The 12,204-nt window shown below is 41.0% G+C and overlaps 1 protein-coding gene across 1 annotated transcript in view; it reads right to left on the bottom strand.

Annotated features, from left to right (window-relative positions):
• pard3bb (par-3 family cell polarity regulator beta b) overlaps positions 1-12,204 on the bottom strand; it is a 198,047-nt gene that overhangs the window by 113,967 nt on the left and 71,876 nt on the right. Inside the window, exons 12-13 of the mRNA XM_069154755.1 lie at positions 2,480-2,671; positions 1,285-1,443 (exon numbers count right to left, since the gene is read on the bottom strand). Coding sequence (XP_069010856.1) covers positions 1,285-1,443; positions 2,480-2,671 — 351 coding nt within the window. The remainder of the gene's footprint in view (positions 1-1,284; positions 1,444-2,479; positions 2,672-12,204) is intronic.

Here is a 12,204-nt window from a genome sequence, read left to right as displayed (position 1 = left end):
CCTGCACGCCCACAGATATACATACCTCGAACTTACAGTTTATTCTGGACACTTCGCTTAAACTAGAAGTCCCCAAATAATAACATCCATATATCCTAGCACTGTGTCAATATTAAAAGGTGTTTCTCGTATTGCGTCTACCACATTTTTTATGTATCATTGGTTGTGTACTACTTCAAATACAACCCCTTATTATCAGTATGGTCTCTCTTTGTTAATTCATATATCTGTCTGAGTCTTTGGTGTGCTTCTTTGTGAGCATATTCGGCAGGCTGTACTCTACATGTAGCTTTTTATCCAACTACAAGCGGGTCATGCAAAGGGCCATTCACACTTGAGCCAACAACCTGCCTTTGTGTGTCCGAGGGGTTGTACAAACAGACTGCAGAGCCGTGTAAAAGGCATCAGCTGAAAAGCAGACCAGATGAAATGCATCTTTTTTTTTTTTTTTCTTTTTACTTATACAGAAAAGAGATACAGCTGAGTGAAGAACACTGCGTCACAAACACACACAAAGAAGCATGCAGACACACACAAACTCTGAATAGCCGGAGTGCAAACGCTCTTTTGCTGCTGCTGCTGGTGAGAGCGGGGAAGAGAGCAGGGAGTGTCAAGAATGCAAGAATAGATGGGACGGCTAAAAAGACGTGTCGAGAGAGAGAGCAGAGGCAACAGACCGCGGAAAAAAATAGACTCATTTGTAGAGAACCAAAAGAAGCGATGGGAGACACAGAGCGAGGATAAGAGAAGCACTTTCTGTGACAATAAAGAGAGACATATGAATAGATTTAATGTTGTATGTGCTTCAACTTATTTTTCCATTAAATTACTCTTTATACTCATCTGCATTAAGCCTCACGCCAGGAAGTGTCCCTTTATCCCGCTTAATCTTCAAATAATTGTCTTGATCTCTTAATACTCTTTTTTGTCTTTGAAATACCGTAAAATACTGATAAACATCCATCACAAGCTTCTAGAGGTCAGTGGGACTTCTTCACGTGCCTTGTGTCCGATTCAACTTCATAAAACCCAAATACTTTCAATTATTCATCATAGAAGACTGAGAACACCAGAAAATATTACCTCCCCTCCCCCCCATGTCTGCTTAAACATGTCATTAAAAGATTAATGGATTACAAAAGTTGATGGCAATTATTTTTCTGTGGATCTAAAAATTTACAATAATTTATACTCATGATTATAAAGAAAATGAACATAAAAACCTCACATTTTCCTGAGTAGGCAACAACTTTGAGACGCATAAGACGGAGACAGTGAGCGTACCTTGGAGGCCCTCAGCACCACCAGCTGGATTGTCCCTCTGACGTTTCCCTCCTGTGACATGGAGCGGCGGAGAGTCTCCATGGCCGTATGATTGGAGCATCCCAGCAGCGACTCTCCGTTCACGGCCACCATCTGGTCGTTGACATGCAGACGCCCATCCTGTAAAAAACACCCCAGTTTTAGTCAAATATTGTGTGCATTTTCAGTATGGTGGATTGCAGGTGTACTGTATGTCGGGCTTCCAGGTCTAATGCATTATCGAAGATGGATAATTTAAAAAAACCAAAAAAACATCCATATGTCACTAAGTAATTCATAGCTGGAGGCTGAATGTTACACATATCAAACTGCTTTATAAATTTACATATTCTGGGAGTTTTGATAATTCCCTATTTGAAGAATCACTGAGCTAAAGACAGAGCAACTGTATGAACACACACTCAACACACCTGTGGTCTTCACTGATGTCGAACCAGCAAAAATCAACGATACCGTAAACTTAAACGACCCACAAAAAAAAATCACACGCACACATTCCCATGACGACCATCAGCTCCGTCTGTCTCGCTTCCCTAGGGTGCGTATGTTTCACCAGCAGAACTGTTTCTATCTATTTCTGTCGGTTCATGTCTGTGCATAGACACTGACAGCTGCACCTGGTGTGGGTGTGTGTGTGTGTGTTTGTGTGTCTGTGTGTGTGTGTGTGTGTGTGTGTGTGTGTGTGTGTGTGTGTGTGTGTGTGTGTGTGCGTCTGTGTGTATGTGTGTGTATGTGTGTGTGCGTGCGTGCGTGCGTGCATATTTTTGCCCGTGTGTCTCTGTCTGTCTGTGACATGTCAAGTGTGTCCTGGTGAATTAGAGGTCAAAGGTTAACAGAAGAAGAGCACACGGCAGCAGAGAAAGTTGAGGTTGTCCTGACACGACCGTCTCGTGTACAAAGACTTGTTCTGATCTTAATTATTTTCCCTAAGTGTTACGCTTTAATCCTGTAATTGACAAAGTGAACTCCCTTTTGTGTGATGCTCTAATTGAGTGCGATTGGACTAAACATTTCATCATCATCATCATCACTGTGAAGTCAGGACACCAGAGGAACATGCATTAAACAAATACAAAATGCTTTAAATGAGTACTTTTGTAGAACTTTGTGCAGGACATTTTTGCTTATTTGGGTATGGATGAGAATATCATGTCACCTTATATGCAGCTCCCCCATGTATGATGGACTTGATGAAGATTCCCAGGTCCTCTCCGGTCTCCCGGGACTTGTTCCCCTTGAGGCTGATGCCGAGCCCCGCTGAGCCGGTGTCGTTGAGAGGTACTTCAAACATGAGTTGTTCCTTCCCGTTCTCCAAAACGACGCCCGTCACACGAGACACCTCGTCTTTCTGGGAACGAGACAGAGTAATGGAGGGAGAAGGGGTTAGAGATCGATGACGAAGGGAGAAGGGGAGGGAAACAGGGTGAGGATGAGGAGACAGAGGTCAGCGTCATTGGGCTTCAATAGTCTCCAAAAGCTAAACTAAAAGCTTTTCCTTTTGAGAGAAAGCATCACAAGGTGCTTTTCAGCTAAATTTCTCCACGACTGAAAAACTGTGATCAGAGTCTAAAAAACAAAAAGGAAAATAGAAAAAAAATAAAATAAAAAGCCATTTAGACTGGGTGCTTTTATATACCCATCTTTTTCCCCCTCTCAGCTCTGTAATATCAATAAAATGACCTGTGCATTTTCAAGAGGTAATTGGAGAATACAGCAAACACAGAGAGCCAGAGATACGAAAATAGGAAGAGCAGGGACGGATATAGAGAGCCGATGGTAAGACGGACAGAAACAAGAACCACAGACTGACTGTATAGATAAAAATGACTATCATAAAGATGGGAGAAAAACACATTATCAAGACAGAGCTGTGGCAGTAATGACTAAGTCTGGGACAGAGTTAGTGGGAGAAACCTTTTAAACAAAGAAAGCGGGTAGATCCTGCCAGATGAAAGTGTGTGTTTGAAGCCTGTGATGGCTCAGTGGGAGAGCCATTGCTGTTGCACCACATAAGGATTATACAGTAGCATCCACATTATCTGATACATGCTGGCAGGTAAACAGAATTTATCAAAGCATACTCTTCCGCTTCCAAACCCACAACAAACTTTGCATATTAGCGAAACTTGCAAAATAATAGCTCAGTCCGCATTTTTCAAAATAATATTTCGTCTTAACCGTAGATGAAGTAAAAAAAAAAAAAATTGAAAAAAAAATGTCAGTTGATCAATAATAAAAGCCGACACGAGCAAACTTTACATGAGAAGTGTTATCTAAAATATTATTTAAAAAAAAAAACAACCTTGGTAAGGATTTGTTGTCATACGCTCATGGGAAGTCCTGTACACGTATGCTCGGCATTCATGTGGTTCAATCACTCAAAACAGCTACATGGAGGCCTTAACATTATTTGCTTCTTTCCAAGAAAGGTTGATTTACTTTGTTGTTGTTTTTACGCAGTTTTTACAGTTTGTGGTCATTAATTATCGCTAAAGAGCCCATTAGTTATTTTTAACGTTGTTGTCAGCGTTGAGAAGCAACAGAGGCTAACGATTTTATCAAGCTCACAGGGAGGTCACGTAATGCAGGAAATGCAAAAGCATAATGAGGGAGGGAGGGAGGGAGGGGGAAGATGTGGCTGTTGGTAACTTAAGGATTTTCTACCGACAAATTATTAAATTTAGAAGAAAAACTCTTTATGACTGTTTACTTAAGACAATTCAGAGGTCGTTAATACCACAACAGGGAGTGTTCACATTGACTCCTCTTGTGAACACAGTAAACACAACACTGTTTGAAGGCAGCGACAGTTTCAAGTGAATCGCGAGAAAATAACTGACTTTTCTCATATCAAGACAAAAACGTATACGAACAAATTCAGATATTATTCATTCTTACTTCATCCAAGTATTGCAAAAACAGTGGAATTTTAGTGAAGTCCATTCTGATCATAATAAACGAAACTACATAGGATGCAGGTGTGTTTATGATGAATAAAGCAGTGTATCTTGATTTTTGCATTTCAATTTCAGTGGTTGCATTTCTGTGTCATTCCACGGCCGTCTATATCTTCATATACATCGCTGTGTGTATACACGACCATTAATAATACATATTTGTGGTAGAAAGTTCATGCCTGTGTGTATGTGTATGCACTTGGATGAATTCAGTCTGTTAATGTGAGTGTGTGTCTGTGCGCGCGCATTTGTTTGCATGGGTCAGCAGTGTCAGGTTTAGACACTGTTTGTCTGTGTGGATTGTAGGTTTAACAGCGTTAAGCCGACACAAAGTCCTCTACTCTGCAGAAAACTGTTTTCCCTGCTGGAAAAACTCCCCCCCATCAGACTGACTGTCCAGACCTGATAGGAAGCTCCCCGACCTTGGAAAGAACTTCAAAACACCCAGAAGAGAAAATGTTAGCTACTTTCTGTGCATAATTACATTGTGAATGTATTAGCCTCTAAAATTCTGTCCGAAGTAATATTCATGATTTGGCAACTTTTTTTTTTTTTTTCTGCTACCTCTACATTTTTTATTCATCTGATCCAACTTCTTTTCTTTGTTATTTATGATTTCTTTTCTTACACGCAGCACGGGACAGAGCTAATGCCAGAATGAATTTAGAGCCGAGGACGGGTATTGTTGCACTGCAGAAAATTGTGAACCAGCAGTTCTCAGCTTGGGGGTCAGGACCACCCACAGCGCTGGGAGATGTTTTATGGAATCTGACAGAAATATGCAAATGTATGTAAAAAAAATGTTTTGTTTTTTTTCTAATGGGTGATGAATTTGATTTCTCTGTGAAACAATGGATAAACAGCCTCGGAGCATCGATAATTTACAACATGAACAAACGGCCGGAGAAGAAAGTAAAATAATCATGACTTGATGTCAAACCTGATTGTTCTGTAGGTTTTTACAACCACGTGGATAAACAAAGAACCTCCTTCTATCTAGCAGTTCAACTAAAAGACAAAACTAATTTAAAAAAAAAAAAAAGCCCTTTCTTTTGCATTACCTGAAATTGCTTTAAACATACAGAAGTAGATAAAGGTGAATAAAAAAAAACAATTGATAATTTCTTCTATTACATGTTCATTGCTTTTGTATGCGGTTATATCTGTGTGTAATACTAAATTAATAAACAGTGGTGTGCTTCTATGTGTGTGTTTGTAGCAACAAAAAGGTCTTTGAGTCTTTGCTACATAAACTTGATCAAATCCATTCGGTCACAGAAAAAGCTGTTAGCACAGATGAACCTCCTCATGCTGGTCGTTTAACATTTAAATGGGTTGCCACGATGATGGATCAACGAGAGGACAACGCCATTAAAAAGACAGCTTAGTTGGTGTGTGTGTGTTGGTGTGTGTGTGTGTGTGTGTGTGTGTGTGTGTGTGTGTGTGTGTGTGTGTGTGTGTGTGTGTGTGTGTGTGTGTGTGTGTGTGTGTGTGTGTTTTATTAAACGGAGCCAGAAAAACATGAGAGCAGGAGAGAATGATGGAAAGACACATTACATGGAAATGAGCGAGAACAGTCAACTACATCACCTATAAAGGACAGATAAACTGTGAGCCAGGGAGAGAGAAATGGATTTAAAAAAATATATATCAGATAACAAGAGATAAGCATCATAATTTAAGTTATTAGTTTTGTGACGAATATTACATTCTACTCTTCCTCTCTTTTTTTGTGTGAGGACACCTGCTTTCAAGCAACATGGTCTTTTAATGAGAGTAGTTTGCAGATGCCCTTCCACCCAGCCATGCTGAGTTTCTGGGCGGGCGGGCGGGCGGGCGGGTGTGTGTGTGTGTGTGTGTGTGTGTGTGTGTGTGTGTGTGTGTGTGTGTGTGTGTGTGTGTGTGTGTGTGTGTGTGTGTTTGGGGTGTAGAAAGCCCCATGCTGTGGGAATGACTGCCCAAGGATCCATTTTACAAGGCCAAACAATAGTAGCCAACAGTAGCCGCTGTGTTTTGGCATGTGTGATCTTACATGCACACACGCACGCACGCACGCACGCACGCACGCACACACACACACACACACACACACACACACACACACACACACACACGGCTGAGGTAAGTACTCCCAGGGACCAAACCTGACATTATGGGCTATGCTTCTGACTTATGGAAATGACTGTCCCATCAGTAACCACTCAGGATGGGCCCCTGTTGTCCAATCCCCAACACCCTATTCTCCTCTAATGGTTGGAGTGAAAGCAGTAGTCAGAGACCCATTGTCCACAATCTTAGTGCGACTAAGGAGCATCTACAACCCTACCGAGACAGAAAGATGATAAAGAGACAACAAATAAATAAATAGGAAGTTGTGGGGGTTAACGTGTCTGTGGGGAAGAGGGTGACCAGCATCTGTGTTTCGGGAATGGAAATCTTTGTTTGAGCAAAGGAAATGCTAGACTTCCATGACACATTTACCATAGAGAATAAATCGATAAAATGTCTGTGGGGGGAGATGTATAAGGGATATAGGAACAGTATTGTGTATTCAGACGTATCGATCTCTGCGGTGCTTTGTAGTTCAACGAGCACAGCGCTAATGCTGTCAGTGTGCACTCTCCCCAGGAGTTGTATCTTAAAGGTCTGTACATGCAGAGTAAGACAGCCTGCAGATCTAGGGAAACCACAGTATTGTATGGTGGAGGGTTGGTTTCCCAAGGTTACAAGCGGCCATGGGTCATCACATCGTAGTATGGGCCCATGGTGCTGGCTGGGCAGCCTTCTGTTCATTTGCTGGAGATTGCCATTTGAACACAGAATTTCTTCTTGGCAACAGTTTGTAAAATCAGAGCTGTTGTCTTCTACAATAAAGAGAATCTGTTACATCGAATGTCAGGACGGACTTTAATTATTTGATCAAATGTGACTACCTGGAGAATGGGTGTGGTAACAATGGATTGGTGGGAGCAAAAGCACAAATGTTCGAAGGGGCATCGGTTTAAGCGGCAGAGAGCAGGAGGAGCAAGCGGGTACCGTCTCAAAACAGACCTCCAAAACAAGACAGTATACAAATTGTCATGAAATATTGAAGTGTGATACTGTTTACCAACAGCCTGATTTCTTGACTCTACACCCTCAACTTTATAAATGTTGCGACTCTAAACAATCTATTTCGCTGCTCCTCCTCGAGATGTAGGTGTCTACAGTATTTCACTCACATTTGCCACTATAAATTGATATGTGCGAGCTGGAAAAATCATTTCCGAACACAGTTTACAAGTTAAAATAGCAACCTACAATTATCTTGTGTTAAAAACATAACACATCAGCCAAATAGGAGACACCTGAGATTATTGAACATGAGCGCAATGTAAAAATATCTTGTTAAAAACGACCTTTTATTACTTGTAGGCAAAGACAGCCTTTCCTGGCAAAAACAAAAGCCTCCCATTAATTCAATGATGGAAAGCTTTTTGGCTGGACCACAACAGCAGGCCGGTCCTATGATGGTCTTTTACTGACTGAGAGATGAAGTTACACCATTGGTCAACAGAAAGCTGCAACTTCCTGTATCCCGTGCTAAGCTAAGCAAGCCAACTTCAAAGTCCATTAGCAATACTCGTGTATCCTTCTTACAAGATCGTCCAGGCTGATCCCAGTTGATATAGGTAAAAAGGCACTAGTCAATCAGAGAGACAGACAACCAGTCATGCTCACATGCACACATAGAGTCACAACTTTGAATTGGAACACTGTTAATAAACACACAGGGAAATTGAGCAAACTCAACCTAGAAATGTCCTCGCCTACCAGCAGGTTGGTTTCTAAGCCCCTTCATTGATGCGACGGGACCAACCGCAGCATCACTGTGCCTGGTTTTGTTGACCAGAGTGGAAGCACCGTCTTACAATACCCCTGTTGATCCCCAGTTGCTTCTACCTACAACTGACATGTATGAGCATGTGAGACACTCGTGTGCGGAGGGCTGTAAGACACAGCGCTGGCGTCAGATGACAGGATGATGAAGGCGCTGATAACCCTCCAATAAACCGCAGAGATGTGAAACAGAGAGTCGGAGAGGGAGAGAAGAGAGACGCGATACCCTTCTCAGCTGCTCTCCACTGGGATGATGGAAGCTCCTGCAGAGACACCAAGCTGCCAAGGAGTTTGTGTGTGTGTGTGTGTGTGTGTGTGTGTGTGTGTGTGTGTGTGTGTGTGTGTGTGTGTGTGTGTGCGCGTGTGTGTGCGCGTGTACACAGGTCTCTGAGGGTGTAACAGATGGGAGATCTACTGTAGTGACTCTGTGAGGTCACATTGGTGACGATATGAGTGAGATGTAACATGCGCAAGCGCGCGCGCACACACACACACACACACACACAGAAAGACAACAGACTGCAAAGGCGAGCGCCGACGCACACAGTGGCTGCAGTGGTGATGGATGGGGGATTATCTGAATGAAGAAACTGTTCAATAAAGTTGTTTTGTTTTGTTTTGAATGTGCCCTGTCACCAGCTGCTAACTGTTTACTAATTTGATAATGTCAGTGTGTGTGTGTGTGTGTGTGTGTGTGTGTGTGTGTGTGTGTGTGTGTGTGTGTGTGTGTGTCAGGAGCATCTGGCACAAAAAAAAACAACAGGAAAAGGACAGGCAGAAGATCATCTCGCAGCTTAACAGATAGTGGATGCCAAAAGCAAAGTACACAAAAAGCCTGATGGAATCACATTCAAAGCTTTCATTCAGTTTTGCATATTAGGAGCCAAAGTGTGTTTGTGAATGGTTTAAATTTTTATTCTCTACAATGTGGCTGTGACATTTTTTTGTTGTTGTTGTTTTAATGCTTTTGTGTTTAAGGCGAGCTAAATGAATTTAAATCGCATTACACCTGATTCTGCTTCCATCTATTCCAGTATTTACCAATTCACAAGTCAAGTTTTTTTTCACTAGGAATCGCACTTCACTAAAAAAGACATCACTTTACTTGGATGTTTGATCATTGCTATGCTGACTGACTTACACTTGAAAGCTCTTTTAAAAAGAATGTGTTGAAATGGAAAAGTTTCTCTATACCTTGAATCTTAGTTTAATGTTTAATTTAATACGAGTATACTTTTAGGACATCACAACTGGTTGGGAAGCCAGTTGTAGTTCAGTATGCAACTTGAGTGAGTGGTAATAAGTGTGCAACCAATAAAGAAAAGACTTTTCATTGAAGTTTCCAGCAGTTAAAAGTCAGAAAAAAATGGCATATTCAGAGATTATAGGTTCTATTGATAGAAGAGAACAAGTGAGTGTGCCTCTGAGAATCTATAAGTAGTTTAATGAACATTTTGGTGGAAAAGCCACATCAGACAAATTATTATTTAAAACGCACACACTGATATGTCTTAAAACATGTGTGCTTAAACATCAACTTTACTTCTCGAAAATAATTTGTCAGAACTCATAATTAGGTTGTAAAAGTCAGTTTGGGCTAATTTATTCTGACTGAAAAGTTTTTAGAGCCCCTTAGCAGACTGGCATATAAGAAATGGTAAACAAGGAAGTTTTCGGTGACACGCAAGAAAAAATAAACTGTATGGAAGAACAAAAGGATGGGAGGAAGGGGGAGAAAAGGAGGTGTGAAATGTCTGGAAGTAGAAAAGAGCATCTTTGTCTCAAACATTAGTTTCAAGACACTCGCCAACACAGCAGGCGTATGCTTGTTCGTGTGCGAAGAAAATTAGTGAAAAAAAATGTTGTTTTATGTTGCGTGTGTGTGTGTGTGTGTATGTGTGAGTGTGTGTGTGAGTGTGTGTGTGAGTGTGTGTGTGCGCACACAAAATGCCTTTAAGAGAGCCAACACAGCAGGATACATCTTTGCTACATTGTGGAATGTGTATGAATATGATTGTATGTCACAGAAAAGTGACTTTGAGTAAGAGTATGTGTGTGTAGAGGTGGTGTAATGTCTTTGTTCAACAGCGAGCACACACATAAGCAGACAACACCAGATGGTGGGCTAAAATGAGACAACGGAAGAGGGGGAGGAGGAGATAGACAAGATCCTTCCATCATTTCATCATCATCCTTCTTGTGTTTCCTCTCCGTAAGCAAAAACAAACTGCCATAAACCATAAAAGAGACATTTCAATCTTTCAAAAATTGTCGGGACTGTATCAAACAACAATAAATGCTGTTCACCATCCGTATCAAACTTCTGCTTTTGGAGATGGTACAAAGTCGTTCATTAGCAGCTAATAAACATCTTTAATATTATTACCAAATGATGGGAGATGTAGGTGTTAAGTGTTGTCCTTGGTAAACAGTGATCAAAAGACAGACTTCACAAATACACTATAAATTATGAATGGGAAAAAGTAGGTTTTGTTTATGACAAGCAGTCAGGAGCCATCAGACATAAGTGAAATCTCTTGATAAGCATATAAGCATTCTGGTTTCAAAATTATAATTTTAAACCTTTATATTGCTCATTTTAATTATTTGAAACAGACCAAAGCCATCAAAAAGTTAAACCTGTCACAGACATTTCAAAACAAAACATATGCAATTGAGGCAAAGTCGCAGAAATAGAACTCCAAAGCTGCGATGTGGACCGGCACCAAATCTGAGGCTGAGTCTGCTCATGGCCGTCCTCCTCATTAGGGACACGTCGAACAAAACTGTGAAAGTTAAGTGGAAGTTCGTATGAAAACTGTTTGTATGAAACAACAATCCAGCAAAGCCTAGAAAACATGTTGCCGAGGTGTGATAATACTATTAGGCTTACGTTTGATTTTGAGGTGTTAAAATACAAACGTGGTGTGAAATTCATTTCTTCAATGTGACACCAAAAAAACATTAAAAGCCAATCAATGCTTCGAAACAGAAGAGCACATCTTGTAAACATGGCTGCTGGTAAGTTGCCATTCTTTGTTACAAAAGTTATTGATGTTCTCATGCTCTGATGCATTTCTTTAAATTAGTTTTTAACAATTTTGACTCAGTTTTAATAATAAACTGATTACATTTTTTAATAAGCTTTCAGTTTCTTTTCTGCCGATGAGTTTCGGACCTCTTTTTGCTACTTTCGCCTCCAACTCCGCTCGAGTCTGGCTCCACCCTCCTGTTGCTCACAGCTTCAGTCTTTGCTGTGATTATTGCTAGCATGACGATTCGCTGAGTTACTCTGAAGGGAGGACCGATCAGCAAACGGTGGGCGTGGCAAAGTAAGATGACATTGAAGTCAAGCGCTTGTTTCAAAATGTAGTTCCAACAATGATAGTGGTGGTGGTAGAGCTAAAAGACAGGAGACAAACAGTTGTAGCAATCAAGCAGCAACTAACCGTGACGTCACCAATTGTTTTTTTTGAACTGCCAGTCGGAAGGCTCGACTTTGGTCGTCGCCATCTTTTTTTGGGGATTCCAGAGCTGAATATGTTTGGACGAGCTGGGGAGGAGAGGAGCGAGCAGTGCATGTGACACTATCTGATTAGGAAACTTAGGATACTACGCCCCGCCCACCTAGAGCAGAAACCTGACTGCACCACGCCCTCAAATGTACCAGTGATTGACGCTTGATCTCTTGATAGTTATGGTACTATTTTAGGAAGGGTCACCAGAAAACTGATCAGAAGGAGCAACTTCAGAGAATGAAACCATATTGACTTGTAAAAAGATTTAATTGACTTTTTATTTCATGAGAGAAGTTAAATGAGAGTCTATGGAGCACGAAACTTTTTTGAGCAAACTCCTACTGGCCATCGGTGGTACTGCACTTTAGGGCACTTTTCAGACCCGTCAGTAAATGCAATGGGTATTTGAGATGCAATCTTGATGATGATGCTTTATGATGTTTTCATGAATTAACTTTCCATTAAGGCAATAGTTCTGTTTTGTTGATAAGTGTGTTACTGCTACAGTACCTGCATATCTTAAATAA

The sequence above is a fragment of the Embiotoca jacksoni genome, unplaced genomic scaffold (genome assembly GCF_022577435.1).
Source record: "Embiotoca jacksoni isolate LCO1_2020_lvr unplaced genomic scaffold, fEmbJac1.0.p SCAF_2, whole genome shotgun sequence".
Taxonomy (NCBI): Eukaryota; Metazoa; Chordata; class Actinopteri; family Embiotocidae; genus Embiotoca; species Embiotoca jacksoni.
Note: the sequence above shows the minus strand (reverse complement) of the source record. Positions and strands in the feature narration are given on the sequence as shown.